The sequence below is a fragment of the Micrasema longulum genome, unplaced genomic scaffold (assembly GCF_059751315.1).
Source record: "Micrasema longulum isolate JH-2025_06_02 unplaced genomic scaffold, ASM5975131v1 h1tg000243l, whole genome shotgun sequence".
Lineage (NCBI taxonomy): Eukaryota > Metazoa > Arthropoda > Insecta > Trichoptera > Brachycentridae > Micrasema > Micrasema longulum.
This window is the reverse complement of record NW_028277448.1, coordinates 600,153-621,003: the sequence shown is the minus strand read 5'-3', so window position 1 is coordinate 621,003 and position 20,851 is coordinate 600,153. Positions and strand designations below refer to the sequence as shown.

The window sequence follows — 20,851 nt, the reverse complement described above, 5'->3', positions numbered from 1 at the left end:
GTACAATGGGCTTTAACAATTTGTTGTTTATTAATAATAAATAGTAGGTATAAAAGAGATAAAATGCATAAATATCTACTTTTTAAAAATGCGCATTGCGTTTCTCTATTTTCTCCAGAATATTCTCCATTTTTGTCTAGAATTTTTCGCTGTCTCACTTTGTATTACTCTAGTTTATGGTGTGTATTCCGATTTGTCAACGATAAAAAGTAGTTTAAATGGTATTATTTGTAGAAGATGTTTATTACGTTTATGATTAATATTTTGGTTTTTGTTTCAGCGCTTCTGGTGCCAGTGCAGTCGCCATTGACAATAAGATCGAGCAAGCCATGGTAAGCACGAATATTCGATTATCTTATCCCCATGTATAACTGAATATATCCCACTTAAACTTATTATTGAAATTCGAAACATAAGAATGTAGGTACGTGTAATTTTTAATAATACTTGCGTGTAATTTTTCTTCAAGTTATTTTATTTGGGTGTAACAGTTCTACATATATATTTATAGTAAACAACGGATATATTGTATAAACTCAGAACCAACAACAGATTTCCGCAATTTGTACGAAGTTAGTGATGAAAATATAAAACATATGTTGTTTATACACACAAAAATCTCTAAATGGGGCAGGATTAGGACAGGCGAAGAGAGGATAAGGAAGGGAGGGGAGATGTGCATATTTATTATAGTAGTGTATCATCTTATATGATATCATATTTTTTCATTTTAATCAAAAATCAAGGTTATTACATTTTGATGACAGAAGATTGACGACAGATTTTTTTTCAATATTATCTACCGTATTGTCCGATGTCTTGCAGAACATCTATTGCCACAGTGCGGGTAAACTATGCAACTCGGGTATAAGCTTAGACTATACCCTATCTGCGCAATCTTTCTTCTTCTACTTCTCTATTTGGATCGGTTGATGTGTTATCGGCTGGAGGGTGATTCCTAGGATGCCGAGTTGCAGCTGTCCTTCCATCTTTTTGGTGGTCTTCCAAGCAGACGGCGACCGGCTGGGATTTAATGGGCCACGGTATAGGGGATTCTGGAGCTGTCCATTCTGATCTCTCTAGAATCTCCTCCTTGTTCTGCTCCACCGTACTGTCTCGGATGCAAGTCCGTCTTATTTCTTGATTCCGGATTCTGTCCCTTAGGGTTTTCCCTGCTATTGCCCTTGGTACTTTCATCTCTGATGTTCTGAGCAGATTTTTTGTTCTCACCGTATCTGTCCTCGCAATCCGTAAGTGTGAAATCACTAAAATAATTTTTTGGCTGACGAATATTCTGTAAGCCGAAGAAGAGAAATACAGATAGCGTTGATTTGTGCGGATCATCAAACATAATATTGATTCGGTGGTGATATTGTTTCTCCGTCAACACCTGAGTGAACCGAACCATTCAGCGTGCTTCCTCTTAAGACTGGCAACGCAAATCGGTTACTAAGTACCACATTACCAAATGTGTACCACGTACCGCCTAATGGCGAAGTAATTACCCCTTCCTCTAAACAAAACTCGTGAACATTAAATCGCTATACCATTACTTTGTATCTCATTTTTGTTCGTATTAAAAAATAAATAAAAGCTCGCCGCAATCAAATAGTTGGGATAATTACGCCAGGCAAATCCAAATTTGATTAACAATTCCATATAGACGAGAGTCATTAATGGCGGCGCCTGTCCGCTATTGAATTATAAATAATATTTTTCCTGTTTCAATAATATAACATAATGTTAAAATGGTGCATATATTTTTATATTTATTTTACATCTTAAAAGGCTGGAGATGTGCCTAGTAGAATAAGTGCAACGTCGGATGGAGTTCATGGCCGGAATATTGTGGACTTTATTGTTAAATGAATTGTGTTAAATGTACTTTTACACGTTAAATATTAAATTAGTTAGTTGTTATTATTATCAATTTAATATATGAAGTTATTTCGGCATTACTGAATAGAAATAGGCGAAGGGAATCAATTCTCTGAGCTCAAATAATCGTTCTCTCGTGTATTACAAAGCTAAACATCGAGATGTTTACGAAGTAGTTTTGTTAACAATTTATTACGAAAAATTTACCAATACCTACACACTTTTTATAGCAAATGAACATGCGTACATTTTTGTCGTAGGTTTGATACGATTTAGTTAATTAGGTCGTGACAATAATGCACAAACTTTTTACTATTCTGTTCCTCATTTATGTGCGATGATTTTTCCAACATGTATTTTATTTTTAAATTTTCCTCCAAATTATTTTTTAATTTCATAAATATATTTTTACCTTCTTTTTGTCACTTACGTATCCTTATCAATTTTATTATGTGCCTAAACCTATATATTGTAAATAACAATATCAGATATTCTGTAATTTTTTATCGTATTAAAGATGAAAAGATCATTTTTCATAATTCCCTTTCCGCACCTAATAATGCATATGGCACTGCATTAGTATACCAGTCGCCGTCATTTTCGTTACATGAAGGTAAGATGATCCGTCTTACGCTCCAGGTACCAGTCCAGGGACTGTGAAATATTATTGTGTGAGAACACCCTTTTAAATAAATATTTTATATCAGCCATGCTGGGAATCGAACCCGAGACCTTTTGAATTGCAGGCAAACGCGCTGACCATTGCGCCACGAGGCCGGCTGTATTTACATTTCAATAATTTGACTAATTATTTGTTATTAATTTTACTATTTGCACGTTACTATATACATATGAAATCTAACATGTATGAGGGTGTTAAAATCAAAATCACCACTGTCTATGATCACCGTTTTTGGGAAAACCAACAAAACTAGTAGCGAAAAAACTATTCATTTTACTATGCGTGCTTGGTTATACCTACGGCGTGTCGGTTTTCCCGAGAACAGTTATCATAACTGTGGCGTTTTTGCTTTGAACCCCCTCTATATGAACATTTTACTTTTTAACTGTCTCGGGATAATTCTGAATATATTATGTCGAGGAGACGCTTTAAAGAATCAGTTAACAGTATTATGCTATTAAAACATTTAGGATAATGTTTAAAATATAAAAATGACACCTATGATATGGTCAATACATCACTATAAAAAAACAATAGTAATCTCAATATATCTGACCGGAGATCACGAAGAACTTTTTACGTTCGTTTTCAATGGAAATTTTAGAAAACTTGGTTTGTGGAAACTTGACGATTGGTTGTAACAAATACCATTACAATATAATTTAGCTCCTTTTAAAAAATGGTGGACAAAATATTTTTAAAAAAATCTTATTGTATTGCTTGTTCGGAGTCTGCCATCAAAACAATCCATCTTTAAGTCTCAAATATTGCCAACTTTTTTGAAAAAGTTGTCATAAAACATTTTTTTAATCTATCTCAAAGCAAATAACATACTTAGTAGTAGTCAGTATGGCTTTAGCTAAATTTACGTCAATAATATATGATTATGTGATAAGGTACTTGCTATATTTGTGGATTTAAGAAAAGCTTTTGACATTGTATCACACGTCCGATTGATAAACAGTTTGAAATTTTATGGGATTGGGGGAACGATTCTTGTGTGGCTATAAGAATTCTCAAAAAATAGAATCCAGTACAGCGGGATACGTAAAACATAGAGCGATTCAGCTTCTCCCTGCTTTGGCATCCCCCAAGGTACTATTTTAAGTCCAATATCATTTATAATCTATGTTCATTTAATGTTTAATTTGCCACTCAAGGGCGAAGTCATTTCTTACGCCGATGATACCGTAATGATTTTTAATGAAAAAACTTGGAATGATGTTAATTAAGTGGCCAATAGAATTATATAGAATAACAAAAATGCTCAATCTAGAGAAATTAATATACCCAGAAAAAATTTAAATGATATATAAGATAGAAAAGAATAAAATAAAAACAAATATTAAATTAAATTTTAACTACAACATACATAAAATAAATACAAGAGCATCAAATAATTTAACTTGCGAACAACTTAGGACCAACAGAAAAAGAAACAGTTCTTTGTATACAGCAATAAATTTTTACAATTCACTTTCTAATGACCTAAAAAATATACAAAACATATACGTACTTAAAAAATACCTAAATAAAACAGTTCTTACAGCCCGTGTGAAGAGTGATATGTTATGTTGTTTCATCGACTTTTTATTTAAACTATTGTGTTATATATAATATCCCCTCATACCAGCACTTTTGCTGATTGGGAATATTTCGTATAAATAAAATATGTAATGTAATACGTAAAGTTTATAATGATATCTCATTCAAATATATTGACTTCAAAGTTTTTAAAGAGTGGTTGGATCAAAGTTACTTTACAGTGAATTCAGAAAAAATCCATTACCTTGCATTTACATTAAACTATAGAAATTGACTCAAAATCTCGTGACAGAAACTGCGGGGACCATACAAACTGTCCTTTTTAATGTGTTACTTTGGCCGAAAAATCTAATATAAAATATCTGGTAAATGCAAAAAAAACTAATAGATTTAATGCGCTAAGACTAAGAAAATTATACCACATATTTTCAAAGCTTAAAGGTATCTTATCGACGGATCAATTGAAGACAGTTTATCATGCTCTAGTACAGTCATCAATATGCTATAGTTGGATGGGGAGGGGCTTTCAACGCCCATCTTAGACCCTTAAATGTTTTACAAAAAAAGAATTATTAAAATATTACTATGTAAACCATCCTTCTTCTCAACTACCGGACTTTTCAGAGTTTAAAGTTTTAAAAGTGGAGGATATTTACGGAAAATGTTGTATGCTTAGGTTCAGGTGCATAACTAGAGCCTTCCATCGGAACGTATTACGGAAAGGTTAAGAACTGGATGCCCCGCTCTACAGAGAATAAAAACCACTAAAGCCAAACATCACTATGTGTATATAAGAAGGAAGCTTTTCAATGATTTACCACAAAATCGTACGTCAGTATATATTTATTTTATTTTATTTGTTCTTTTACAATTTATGTATTACTTTTTTTACGTTAAGATAATATTCTCTCACTAGGGTGTCCCGTGCCGAGGGAGACATTTTATCTAATTTTGAAACATGCCTTATTAAACATTATTAAATCATAATATCAAATACATAATATGTAACATATGTATTGTATAAGTTGGTATATATGCATATTATGTATATATATATATATATATATATATATATATATATATATATATATATGTGCCTGTGTACATTAATTAATTTTGTTTTTTGAAATGTTCTATTTTTTTTCTTTATGTGTTGTTTTCATGCTAAAAAAAGATTTACTAGTAAAAAAAAATCATCTGATAATATCATAAGTAGTATACTATCTAAATCTATCTTATTATAATTTGCGATATTGTATGTTTGATTGAAGCTTATTACGACTCGCAATTTTAATTTATTCACATTAAATGACCATGAAATTTTATATCTAATTATAGATGCCTGAAAAACTAATTGTCTTTAATTTATACTGAGACTGTTTCAAAATTCAAATCGTTGACAAAAGAGCATCATCATTCCCTATTTGCACTTAATGGTGTATGGATATGAAACACTGTATTGGTACTCCAATTGCAGCGTATCACCGATCATTTGCAGGTAAAATACCAACATGGCGGCAAAACATAATATTTCACGCTTCAGACGCTAGTCCAGGGAAATATTGCAGTGGGAAATCAAGCATTTAATAAATAAATTCTCCGTCGACGCAGCTGGGAATCGACTCAGGACCTTAGTCATGGTCGGCTAACGCATTAACCATTTTTCTACAAGACGGAATACTTTTCAATTGATTTCTATTTTTAGGATTTTTTCCTGAGAGTGGCAACGAAAACGTAAAGTCACAGCGTTTTAAATATACGAGTACATTCATTGCGTATAATTTTCTTTTAAAATTTAATTTGATACAAATTCGGTCAAATTCAAATCGAAAATAAAAATATTCGATTAAAAAATATATTCTTTATTCGAGAACTATTTTACTTGTTAAAATTATAAAGCCAAATATCATTTTTAAAACATTTTTTGTACATAACCCAACAATAAAGAAAAAAAAAAAACAATAATGTTCATTTGTATTAGGTTTTTATTTTCAAAATTGAACCTCAGGTTTGGTGGAGAATTATTTGATTATATTATGTAGATTAACAAATCGATATGTTTATAAGACTGACGCATGTCAGTTTAGCGTGTTAACGAGTTTATCGTTTTATAACAAGCTAAAAAACACTTTCGGATCATAGTAAAGTAAAAAAAATTAGATAAGTGTTTTTTTTTTTAATAAATATATATGCACCAATTTTAAGTCCATGTTGAATTAATTACAAATGCCTGCAAACATGTAGATAAATAATATAACGATTATTAATATAAAATTATTATTTCTATAAAAGACATGGATTTTTGAAAAAAGTAAAATATGAAAGCCAACATAGAGTCAAGGAAAGACAAAATCATAAAATGAATTTCATATAAAGCAGTAAAAAAATACGGAACATATGAAAAAAATGTGATTTGAATAATTCGTTAAATAATGTTTTTATGACTTTTAAGAGTTTAAATAAATAATTTCAAGTAAATATCGTTTAAGTGTATAGATAGTAGTCACGAGTCACGAGTCGGTTCACTTTAGTCGCTATAGAGTTCCGCATTCCCACTTCCCGCTTCCCGCATGTACCTATGTACTCCGGATCGATAGCTCGTCCTTCGGGACACGCGCCCGCATAGATGCTGACGGGGAAACCTCCGCAATCCCCTTACCGCCCACCCGCACCCCACCGGCTGTGCTGTGTTGTTGTTGTGATTTTCATACCAACTAAAGCACGCTACATTATACTAACACGCTATGTACACACATAATGCTGCGAGAAAACACTTTCATACAAATAATAGTAGAGATTTAAAAGCATATTTTTCCTCCGAAACTGAAGCATCATCCTTACCCGCATAGTGCACTGCATCGGTACTCCAATCTCAGTGTATCTCTGTCATTTTCTTTGTTACATGGAAGTAAGATAATCAGTTATTTGCTTCAGGTGCCAGTCCAGGGACTATAAAATGGTACAGTGTAATAACACCGTTTCAAATATTTCGTATCAGTCAAAACAGGAATTGAAATAGAGACTTCGTGCGTGGTAGGCAAAAGCTTTGACCTGGCGGTAAAATTGAATTCGGCATGTAAACTTAATTGAAAATTAAATTAGCAATGTGTTCTCGTCGCAGTGGTAAAAGTAATTGTACATTTAACTTTAAATGAAATTATGCTGTGGTGAAAAACTTTTGAAAAATGCATTTTTATAGGTTTTATAATTCTTTCACCGTAGCGATATTCCTTAACTTATTGATAACAAAAATTGATTCAATGAATTATAATACTAATGGTTCTTCCGGGATTATATTTACGTGATCAGATTTTTATATCATAGCCATTCTCTCAATGTATGTAGGTGTGTACTTGTTATCGTTATGCGTACTCGTATAAATCACGGGGTTAAAATATTTCCATATCTTTAAAATATCACTTTAAAGACGCTATCCCATGTAGGTAAACGAATCAAGCTCCGATAGACCAACCACGATCGCTTGTGATAGGAATAAACACTATAAGTAAACTAAAACCGCCCCTGGGAGCGTTCTTCAAAATGACATGATGTCTGTGTGTATTATTGGAAAAAGTATTCTTTGAAGATATGTATTTTACCCACACTCGCAGATCGCTGGGGCAATATCCGACCCCGTCTCATAACTTCTCTTGGCACTAACATTAAGACATGAGCGGTGATTTTTGGAAGTTCATTTGCAGCCCCCAAAAATGAAATCCTTGAATCCAAGGTATGATGGATATTATTTGCTGAAATTATGTAAAAATGTCAATATTTTCTTTACGGTTTTTATTTTAGCTTAGCACATTGGAACAGATGTTTTACGAACAGCATTCTAGCCTCTCGAGAGTCTCGTGTTTTGTCTTGTGCGCAATTTCATTTGTTAGCTCAGCGGTTAACATTTATGCATATTGTGGTAAATAAATACCGTGAAAATGTTCTCTGTGTGTATCGTAACAAAAGGAGAGACTATATATTTACCAGATGACCATACTGTCAATAAGCCACGGCCATCTTTCTTAATAACAACTTCACAATCAATAATAACAACAATGGCTCTACTCGGGTCTCACGTTTTTGCCACGCTTAATAATATCGTTTTATAAAAAACGAGTAGGCACTTCTAGATACTTTTACACGGCCACAATTTCCGACTACAATAAAGTTTATATTGCCAATTTGAAAAACCAACCACGAGAAGATTTGTGTGATTTAGCGTGCTAACCGGATTTTTTTGCATGTATATGTGCTTATGCCACTCGACAAACCTGTATTTTGCCGCAATCATAGTGCATAAAATACCTACTTCGATTCCGAATGTTTCAAATTTAAACCTCTTAATTTTAGAACAGCTGGTGGGTGGCACATTTACGTAATAATAAAATTTTACGATGTGTCTCGCAAGCATAAGCGGCCCGTGGGTACTGGAACAGAATTTTCTCACAATAGATCTCTCACAGTTGGTACCGCCTATTGTGCCCGTGCCCCCATCGGGCGGCAAGTGCTAATTGGCCGCGGTCATTTGATAAATCAGCTTCCATACCACACGATATCACTGTACGTGTAACTATTGATTTACTCCAGTGCCAAGTTTTCCTTTTGCATTGTAATCACGTATACTACTCGCGCATGCGTTGTGTCTACTGCCACTTTAACGTATTCCTTATTTGTGGACAACAAATTGTTGTATTTGCATATTATTGTTCTACAGCCGAAAAGTGTTGCGCAAAATTACCATCGCTGTGGCCAAAGTACCCGTAGATTTTATGTTCATGTAAACATTTATAATAATACGCTGTCGTTCTCACTTATTACCACTTACAGGAATGACTGCAAAATATTCACAATTCGATATTGCATAATAATGTTTATGTAATTATTAGTATTTGAACAGCCAATGTCTGCTCGCAGCATAATAAATAAGAACCAAATTCAGTTTAGCAACGTGTACATAAAAAAGGAAATATCTAATATTTGAGTTCAACGTTCCAAATAATGTAAATTACTCACCTACGCCTACGTCGAGTGTTGTTGTAATATTCAAATTTCGGAAGAGTATATTATTTGTCTAGAAGAGTTTACACACATGGCGCGCATTCTAATTTAACGAGCGGCGGTTGTAGATTGCTTTGGCCATTTTGGATCCAGCGAACGAATTTATCGCATTGTTTGCTTTAGAAATCAGAAGCTGGCAAGTTCAGCAGCGGCTGCCGAGTTCCCGAATGGAAACATTTCTCAATTTGTCAAACTCTCCAGCGCCATTCTGCTCTAGCGGGGTCGCCGTTTGTTAATCACCAGTTAACCGACCGGTTACAGCGCAGCTCGCTCGTGTGTCTGAAGTCGCAGAACCGAAAGGTGTTCAATTTGGTCGATTCCTCCATTTTCCGTCTCGCCGTACTCCGCGTGCCGAGTGCAGTGCGGATCGTCAGGCGTCGACGGAGCGCAGATACCGGGCGCGTATATTCGCTCATAAAATATTCCCACACACGAATACCTGAACGTAAAATCTCCAAAGGTAAACAAACACGCGCCGTCTCTTTCCCTCTCCCCTGCTGGGAATATTTCGGCCGGCAAGATGGCGGATGGCGCTCTCATCCGGCGATCTGGCCCGACCTGCCGCGTGCCGTATTGTTTTGGGTAGGATAGAGCGCTAAAGGCTAGACAACCGATCGAACCGGATATGTGGGTACGTCATTTGTTCTGTAATAAACTCGCTAGTCTCGCGGGATCTAACACGAAATGAGGCGAAAATACCACGCAGCCCCTCTGAGTGATTCTTTTTAATTTGCCCCCATTTTCGACCGATTTGGGTCTTACTGCATTGTTTGTTTTTATTAACCTTTGAAATAGTACATAATAATCGATATAATCACGCGTGCAAGGAAATATTTAAGCAATCAAAGTCACATCGGCTGAATTATTTTACTATTTTGTATTCGTTGGTATTAAGTAATGTATTCATACCTTAAGAGTATATATACTCTTAGATTCATACAGCTATTTTTTTCACGCTTTAAAAAACGTCCGCGATGAAAGCAGTTCTAGTTTTCTTTAAAATATTTTATTTTATGTTTAGTTTTAAGGTTGACAAAATATGAACAGGCATTCCCCATTAAGAAATTATAAAGAGATTTGAGTACCTCGCGTGATCAAAATTGAATATAAACATTAGCTAGAATGAATAAATTAGTTGCACCTTCAAGCTGTTTTGCATGCTCAATTTGTTTTGATTTATGTATTAACATTTTGAAATCGTACAACTCCACGATAAAATCTTTTGCACTTTCCAATTGGATGACATCACTACCTACTACCTCGATGTATGTACCACTAGTACAGTATGCGCATTATACGAATGTTTTAGATCTTTATATATTCGCTGACGAAGACTGCTCGCTATTTGCTATAAGGTAGGGGGAAGAACGGACAAAATTTTAGTGTTTTTATTTTGATTCATAAGTTTTTAATTATTAACAGTAGTTGAAAAAAAAAAAAAAAGAGATCAACCAAAAAACATTTTGTCCAAATAGTCTGGGTTAAACGACATACGAATTACGGACATAATGAGATAAAATAAAGGAACTGACAATCAGAGTTCACAAATATATAAATATATTTGTCGCCGTAGACGCGTCACCACAGGATGAATGAGCCCAACGAGAACATGACTGTCTATTTATTCCTGCCTTGTCAGTTACAAAGTTTTCATCACCCGTGTCATTACAAAGACCTTTTGTAACTCCCTTCTCCCAGCCGGAAAAACGACTTCTACTGGAAAAGGTAACGAATCTTTCGAAAAATCAGGGTTTGTGTATTCGCTCCGTCAATATTCGAAATTTCGGTCATCTGCGGTATATCCACTGCCTCTGCAGGCTCAAACGAATAATTAGAAACGACATATACTATGTACCTGCAGGCTAAAGTCCTGTGCTTTTAAAACAATTACACGCGTTTGTACTCTAGCTGCTCTTCCGTAAGTTAGGTTAAACAGATGTCCGATTAATCATAGTAATTTAATTAGATTGCATGGCACATACCGTCATTGACAACTGCAAATAAACAAAATATTACGAAATTAACGGACAAAATGACATACGTCATTTTTTCAATATAGCACATTTTCATAGATTTCAGGTAATATTAAAAAATATTTTTCCTAAATTTATTAATAAATTATTTTTTTCATCATCATTTCTCTAAACCCACCTTTTGGTGTATAGGGCACTGCATCGGTACTGCAATTGCAGCGTATCTGGATCAATATTATTACATGGAAGGTAAAGTGATCAGTCTCACGGTTTAGGTTCCATTCCAGGGACAATGAAATATTGCAGTGCAGAACCACCTTAAAAACCATTATTTCACATCCTTCTTGCCAGGCTCAAACCCGGAACCCCAAGCACTGTAGGCGAATACGCCAATCACTACACTAGCAAGGCAGAATTATCTCTATTCTATTCCTGTTCTGGTTCTATTTCACACACATATGTATTCTTCATACTTTGGCGGACTTATTGCTAAAAGTAATATCTTTCAGCCAACCAGTTATAGTATTAAAATGATGAATTTTTAAATAAACCGATTTATTTATTCGACTTTTTATACTAGCGTATTTTTTGGTCCATAAGATGCACTTTTTTACTCTGAAAATTAGTGCGCGTCTTATGGTCCGGCGCGTCTTATCGTCAGCAAAATACGGTACTTCTTTTTCTTACGCCATTATTTTTGTTGTAGTTAAATGTAAATATGATTAAATATGTATGCGTATGTTTATATGCATACTTACTGTATATATCATATATAAAATTATTTACCTCCTAATATTGCACGGTCATAAAGTAACAGATCTTGTGTTTATGTTTGATTTGTACAGTTTATGTAGTTATGTTTGCTGGTTACCGAAATATATTATACGAATGGCGTATTTATATTTTTAAAAACTTGTTTATCACGTACCACTTACACGAATAAATTATTAAAAACATGTGGTAACTCTTTGTTACATTTTTAATATGGCGCTGGAATATTATTTAAGTACCTATCGAATAAAGCACCGACGCAGTGAGACTAAAATGTATTTTTAGATCATTAATCATTCGAATTGGAGTTAGAACATTGGCCGCTGTAAATATTATGTTTTGACATTCACTCTTACAGTGCGTGATAGATTCAATATATTGATTGGGAATAATTGATAACCGGAATCTTATTTTGTCGAAGCTCTTCTTTATTGATACTGGCGTCTTCTCTTGGCATAACACGCCTCCTCAGCCGAGACGCGATACAGGCACGAGGAATAGGAACCGAGACCTTTGCCATTTCCACTGTCGGCTACTGTGTGGTCAACGACCCGTTTCCCACTTGTCGATAAAGATCCATATGTCTTCTGTAAACTGTTTCCTCGTTAATCAAGGGTAGCGCTTAGCTTCCGCGTTGCGCGATGTTGACATCTCCGTACCAATAAAGACTGGCAAACAGTTTCGACAGCGTTCGATCCATCACGATCAACTATTGTAGTTTACTCGTGCGAATAGTAAGTTACTCCGTACCGTGCAATGTCAATTAGAGATGCCACGAATAGTGATTTGGCCGAATACTGAATGTTCGGCCACGCTCTCGGCCGAAGCGCCGAACGTTCGGCAAAAGGTGTGAGCATGTCACGCGTGATAGGTTACGGACCTGTCTCATTTCGGTGCGTGCGGGGGTGATGGGGCGGCCGCATTTGTTTCATTTGCGAGATCATCTCGCGAAACGCGTTATTTGTTCATTATTACATTACATTCTGTTACTAATAGTCCTTGTTGATAATAATTATTAGTAATTAGAAATTAGTTGTATTTTTATCAAAGAAGAAATTAAAAATTGTTCTAAAAGTACTGTTATTAATATTTCACATTCCAAAAATCCCGGATCACGAAAAGTTTAATTACAAGCATCCGAAAAAGGGATAATCTACACAAAAAGTTTAGAAAGGATCCATATGATATACCATTTTACGACTATTATAAAAAATATATAAATATTTGTAAGAAAATTATAAAAAGAGCAAAAAAAATATTACTGTAGAAATAAAATGGACAGTTGTAGAATGAACACAAGAAAAGTGGGAAACTATACGACAAATCATTGATACAACAGACAAAAAAAAGACAAGATAGGAAAACTGGTTCACTTATCTACAGGGTAACAATTTGTACAGCCCGAGTCAATCACAAATTATTATAATGACTTCTTCGCAAATATAGGGTCAAGTGTGGCAATAAAAATAAAAGAAAGTAAAAATACGTTTTATAATACGTGTGATGGTACAAATAACGAAAATGCATCAAGTATGCATTCCAGTTTCAAATTAAACCCTGTAAATGAAGATGAAATAATACAAGTAATAAATGAACTACCAAAAACTGCATCAACAGGATTAGATAGAATATCTGCACAAAATATAAAAAGAGACATTTTGTCTCCACTGAAAATTCTGATAAATAAAAGTTTAAACTCTGCTATATTTCCTGATTACTGCAAAGTACCTAAAGTCGTTCCAATCCTTAAAAAGGGATTAAAAACAACTGTTAGCAACTACAGACCAATATCACTTTTCAATGTCCTTTCAATCTCATCTCAACCATCCAATTATCTGGAAAAAAAAATATTATTTCAAGAAATCAGTTTGGTTTCCGAAAAAAACATGGGAACTACTGATGCGCTAAATGCATTAACGAGTCATATTATTTTTAAGCTGGACATAGGTAAAAAGTGTAATGGAATATTTTTAGACTGTACTGGAATATATTTATAAGTAAGTCTTTTGATACCATTTCTCATGTTAAATTATATATAAAAGACACCGAACTGGTGTGGATAGGGAGCTATCTGACAAATCGAACACAAGTGATACAAGTAAATAGAATCTCGAGTCACCAATTACCAATCATATTTCGAGTACCTCAAGGTAGCGTTTTGGGACCAATTCTTTTCTTACTGTATATGAATGACCTTAATCGTCTAGAAGAAAATATGAAAATAATAAGTTTTGCATATGACACTGTTATTCTCATTGATGGAAACACTTGGGAAGAAACTTACCAAACGGCGTAAAAAGCTCTCTCCACGGTCAAGGGTTACTTAGACTAGAATCTTCGGACATTGAACGAAGAAAAGACAAAATTGAATATTTGAGCGTGACAAAAAAGGACAACGTAAGTGTGATAGATTAATGATACATAAATGCAATAAAACTGATCTGGATAGTGACAAATGCATATGTAAATTTATAAACAATGTAAAAAGTATAAGATACCCAGGAATCGAAATCTATTGTACCCTGGACTGGAAAATTCATGTAGTTTAAAAACTTGTTTATATATTTAATACCGTAATAAACATTCTTGACAAACAGCGTTAAATCTAGTATACTGAATACCGAATATTAAAAAAAGTAGCCGAATAGACCAAATACCGAATAGTAGCCAAATATTTGTGGCATCTCTAATGTCAATGACTACACACATTAAGAAAACACGTGGGTAGTGTGTAGTCATTGATAAGTTTAAATTTTTAACTAAGGGCGAATTGTTTATTACGAAGTTTCGAGTTTATGAACTCTTTATCGTGAATTTCAATGTTGATAAGACTGAAAACAACACAAAGTGGGTTGCAAGTTGCTACTAGCCACTAAACACAGGGCCGTAGCCAGGGAAGGGGTACGCCAGGGTAGGTTCTGCCGAAATTTTCGGTTGTGTGTAGCATAGTTAAATACATTTATGCTTATGTTTATAAAAGGAATTTATGCCGTGTACACTAATAAAATAACAAAATAAAATAGTGACTTGTTAGTCTTCTTTCTCTGTGTTGGCAATATTTAATCGTCACAGCGTATCAAATGTCCAATTTGATCCCTCTTGCATACGAACAAAATCGTACCAAAAATTAAAATCTTATTTTTAAAAAAAAATCAGCAGACCAACCGAAATTTTCAATAATTTTGTGACTGAAACGTGGAATATTGATTAAAATATTATTTTAATTGAGTCAGCATTCACTTCGTAACATTTCTTCAAAAAGGTTTTTAATTTTATAAAAAAATATTGATTGGGTTTTCGCTGCAATATTTAATTTTCTTGCACCTTACGTTCATATGAAAGGTGATCCATATACGCTGCATTTAGTGTACCGATGCAGTGCCCCATGCACCATTAGGTGTGGGCGTATGATTATGATGATATTTTCAAATACATGCTTAAACGTGTAGAAATTTTAAGCCTGCCTTAATATTTTTTTAGTCTGCCGCGATTGCAAAGTCTGGCTACGGCTACGGCCCTGCAGTGACTTATGTTTATTACGATATAACAATTCCTTCCATTTCATAGGTCAGTTGAGGCTATCTCCGCTAGGACGTGGATCACAAGAGACGGTAGTCACCCAAAACAACAGGTTCATTTTGTTGAAACCATTGATGATAATAATTAATCCATGTATAAATATGTACGTTGCTTGACCTACTGAATGCTTCATATTTTACTGTAAGATCAACGTTTCTGGTGATACTCGTAGAATAATGTCGCATTTATTAGTATCCAATGATCAATAAATTTATTGTTTCGCAAATTCATACACGTTGTCCGTCATAAATAATAATTTGTTATTTGCTTTTATACACACTTCTAATGCATGCTGCATATCACGTAGTCAATCATTCGTAGGATTACGTTGTCGGTCATGCAGTAAACTCCAATTATCCGGATTAATGGGTGCCAGATTTTATTGCTTTTGAAATAATACAGCGATTCGGAATCACATTAAAAACTGAAGTAAACATGTCCAGCAATGTTATTTCCACAATTAAATGCATAACTGACTGACATGATGACTGGAGTTCGGATAGACGGAGTTCTACTGTGCTTCCGATTTTTTAAATGTACCTATGTTTGTTTTTCGTGGATCTGATACCAACATTGTATCGTATCCGTGGCAATATTCTACCGATAACCTTTGCGGTAATTAACTACGGTCAATTATTCCAGTTGTAATAAAGCGCGCATAATCGAATGTTGATTTCTAATTTGTTTTGTGATGAAGCATTTTGGTACATTAAAAAATATAAAGGCTTATGAAAACTCTTCACCCCAATAAAAGAGATTACGTACTTGATGTTATCATTATAAAATGAATGATTAATTTATTTAAGTTCACTCGGTTCTATTTGTAACACGTGTATTCCGCGTGATAACGATCTATTGGATTATTTGTTTTTTGTTTTTTTTGTTATTTTGTAAGCATTTTTATGTGGGTAACGTTCTTAATCCATCATTTGATAATCACTATCAGTTTGTTTTTCTCGTTTTAGATTGCTATTTCGACATCTTTATCTTTTTTACTTGACAGGGATTCACTGATAAAATAACACCTAAAAAGTAAATATTTTTTTATTTACGTTTCGTGAATTGTACACGCTGTCTAGTCGTTCGATCGCCATAAATACTATCGTATTTTTATAGACGTAGCCACTTATCTGCATTAATCCCATTATTATAAATAATAATATAATATTATTACACTAAACACTTTCAAGGGCTAGACTGACATTTCCTGCGCGAATAAGCTTGGCACCCTTTCTTATTATGTTACGCGCTATTTTTATCCCGAAAGTAAGAACTCTCGTGCGAAATGGGTCAGGGGGTTAAAACGTTTTAAATACTCATTGTATTTTATAGTTAATTTCTGCTGAATGAACACGTATACACTTATTCTCGGGGTTGCTAAATAAGTCAAAACGATTGAACCTATGATAATGTTGGCGTGCTTAAACGCTATTTGAACTTTTTATTTTAACAATCATCGATCGATCCTGAAATATTAATTATTTTGAAAATATAATTATTTTCAAAATAATTTCAAAATTTCTTTCTATTAGATACACTTCGGTTGTAAAATATTATACAGATGTACCAAAACTGTTGAATCTAAATGTTCGATTTAAAGCTATTCTCATTCTTATTTTACCGTAAACGCATTTCCATTGTATTATCGAATATCAAATTATAGGTAAGTTTAGCTAGTGTAATTAATTGGTCTACTAAATAAATATACTTTAATGTGATTCACAACGCGTTTAAATCCGTTTATAACCGGTTCCCTATCTACTAACGTACGTACCAAAGGTAAACACAGTTACCTTATCTTCGCGATGAAAAATAAGATTGTTCACGCCATTATATTTTTACGTGGCGGCGAAAATGATTAACGTGGAAAATGTAAATATTGGCAAAGCCCGAAAAATATTACTCGATTATGTAAGAGACGTTTAGTGTTTTTTTGTTGCGCAAAGAAGCTTAAAATTGAAAAAAGTATTTTGTCTCGGTACAATATGTACATATTACTTATTGTCCTATCTACCTACATTTGTGTACATGTTGCTTCGGTACACGTGCCGCAATGAAAAGTCTACGGAATAAATAAAATAATAATAAGGTGTTTATTTACATGTAATGTTTCGCCGATTTATGCAATTAAACAATAAACATTTTATATCTAGAGAACTCCTATTTTTTTCCAGAAAATATTTCAGTACTCGTGTCGATTGTTTTACTTAAGAAAATATGATGAAAAATGGTATTTATGCACGCTAAAATTTAGACAAAGTGCGTTAAATGTATAAATACAAACCTGAAATATTTTTTTTGTTATAAAATGATTGATATTGACATTTACTTTTAAAAAGTCATTATTATGTTCAACCTTTCCTTGGTGCCTGGAATTTCAGAAATTTTTCTTCGATTGAAGTTATTTTACGCTGTGCATCTATCTACAAACACATCTACAGCTTAAATCTAGAATATTTCGTTATCAATTTTCTTAATAATATCAGAAATATAGTTTTTGATTGATTTGTTGAAGCAATAATCAAATAGTATTTTAGAATAAAGCAAATACACCTGAACCTCTTTACACGGAGGATACGCGTTCCACGCAGTGCGGTGTAAAATGTCAAATGTCATGGGATTCCTTGTATAAAAAATATATTCGGGATTGCGAAAAAATTTAATTGTTCATTATTTATTGTACCTTAATTTAAATACAAATATAACATGACGTAATTAATATATAATACGCCTAGTAAGTAAACGGGCTATTCCAAAAACGAATAGAATAATGAATCACATTACGCGTTTTGAAATTAATGTTCAATTTTTTTTGTTTAATGTTTGTACAGTGTTATTTTGAAACCGTTTAAAAACAAGTTTGGGTGTACACTTTTAGCATAAGTTGATCAAATTAATATATACTCCTGAATTTGCTGACGTAACGTCTAGATTTATTCAAAAGTATTTAACCAAAGTTTTTATTCTGCTTTCAAGTATCTCATAAATATTTATGCATGTAGCAAAATAATGATAAAAAATAGGTAGGTATATGAATACTTTTACATTTATTGTTTATCGTATTTTATGATTCGGAATCGAAGTTAAAAATGATGTATTAAAACAGAATTGTGCATATATACTATTACCTGTGTAAACTTTTTATACGAACAATAATTTGACGCAATAATAGCGTGTTCCAGTATTTCTGCCTCATACGATTATTTTTCAATGTCACATTTTACTTTGAATTGAATGAATAATGCCCTCGCTAAAAACGTCCGTGAGTCCTTTCGGGTGTCTTACTTTTACACTTCGCAAAGTTCCGGTAAATCCTGACTCTTCAGCATTGATGCACCATCTCCAGTCACCGCCGCCCCGTTATTCGTGGTGGCGAACGACGGTGTCCCGAAGTACCGTTTTCCGATGGCTTGATAAACGGCACTTATGAAAATTATTTTCGCACGATTTTTTATTCGCGCTAACAATCCATAACCACGGGTAGTACACACTGCACACTCGAAAAATTAATTATTTATATTATTCAGTACCGATGTCATAATTATATTTGTACAATCTTGCGAACTTCGTTAGTCACAGTGATGTAACCTTATACGTCACTTTGCGAGGAGGTGGTTTTGCGGTTAACTTTAAAACACAACGCATTATCGGTTAGTCATGCGGAACATCCGTGACATTTATTTACATATACTCGTATAAGAAAAACATTTAGATCACACGATTTTAGTGACCTAATATGCCGTCATCTCGTTTAAAAAAGACGAAAATTGACCTAAAATAAATTTTAAATCAAATCACAGAAATGACTGAAAATAATCCCCTTTGTTCCTAAATTTCTACACCTTATTTTTCACGACGACCGGCGAACCTCGCCTGCAGGCTGCATAACCTAGGGCCCTGTGGCTTAAAGCGCAGGCAGTCCTAGTGTCACGCGTGATAGTGTACGTACAGTGTACAGTGTGTAGTGTGTAGTGTACCGTGAGGACCTTGAACTAGCGCACAGCGGTGTCGCATGGCGGCATGTTATCTCGCGGCTCCGCACATTATCGACTGTTTTCCATAAAGCGCGTATAGAGTATAAAACAGCCGGCCCGGCTGGCAGACTAACAGTCGCCGCCGCGAAGGATAATAGCCAACGTCTCTCAGAACTCGGAAACCGCGCTTCATTTTTCCTCGTGGCTTTCCGTCCAGCTATCTGTGTTCGTCGTCCGCCATCATTCGCCGGTCAGCAACCACCCAGTCAGTTCTCAGTTCGGTGGAAGACTTCCGACGGCGCGCTCGTAGTAGTTGCGGTGATCAGTGACCGAGTTCTCTCTCCTCTAACATGTTGGTAGACGATGTCGCCCGCGACTGTTGCCTGTACGAGATCAGGCAGAGAGGGCAACGTGATGCGTGTTACGTGGTGGTGCCGAATCCAGAAGTACGTTTATTGAATATCGTCATTTATTTACGAAAAAGATACGCTCAGCTAATTGTATTTTACTTACAAATTAAAAATTATTTAGCAACTTCGTGGAAAATGGTATTTTAATGCGTGTTTGTAATAAAAAAAAAAAAAACAAAATTTAAGCCCTGAATCAATGTTATATTTATTTGGTTGTCTCATTTATTTCTCTTTCTTGTTTTTACCAACAATGAAAAAAAATATTAGGTATATTATCTTGAAAATACTGAAACATTTAGACCTGTTGGGCCGAAAAAAAAGCAATTTTTATTCATTTTTAATCAAATTTCTCCAGTGCAACTGGTTCTTACTCAAGAATTCTATTACAATTTTTTTTACACAAATGATTTGATTACTTCGTCTGCGTAAATTCAAAACCGCGAAAGAACCATTTTTCAAAATGTTCAGGAGGGACTAAAAACCTTGCGATTTCGTAAAAAAAATAATTTACTGTCGTATGCGTGTATATGAAGTTAATTGTGGCAGTTTGCTGTATGGCCGAGTCGTGTACCTCTCATTCACTGTATTGGATTTAGGAATATTGCTTGCTTCTTTAGTGCAGTGAATTTAATCAAATGCAAGCATTTTTGATGCTCAATTTCGAAATTTAAGTACACCAACTGATGCGGCTCGTCCTATTCAACTGAAAATGACAAAAAAACGTATTTTGCTCATACGCGGTATTGAACTTACACAGACGATTTACTATCTTATTATTTATTTATTTTTTGCACCACAAAAGGCTAGGAGGCCCAATTACAGTGGTGAATTACATCACAGAACACCCAGGCTTGAGAAAAATCACATTTTAATTTTTGTGTTCTCACCGGGAATCGAACCCGGAACCTTCCGTGCGTGAGTCAAGCGTCTTGACCATACACCATGGAGGCCGCCGCAACTAGACTATTTCTAAATGTTTATATA

General features: G+C 34.2%; 1 protein-coding gene across 4 annotated transcripts in view; it reads left to right on the top strand.

The window, feature by feature from the left end:
• LOC148283395 (protein bunched, class 1/class 3/D/E isoforms-like) overlaps window positions 1-20,851 on the top strand; it is a 55,641-nt gene that overhangs the window by 32,750 nt on the left and 2,040 nt on the right. For 3 of the 4 annotated variants that reach the window (XM_088223612.1, XM_088223613.1, XM_088223611.1), the window contains exon 2: window positions 281-332. In XM_088223612.1, the coding sequence (XP_088079738.1) occupies window positions 281-332 (52 nt within the window). Of the gene's footprint in view, window positions 1-280; window positions 333-19,588; window positions 19,904-20,851 lie in introns of those variants that run through there. The other variant, XM_088223614.1, reaches the window with a different exon arrangement.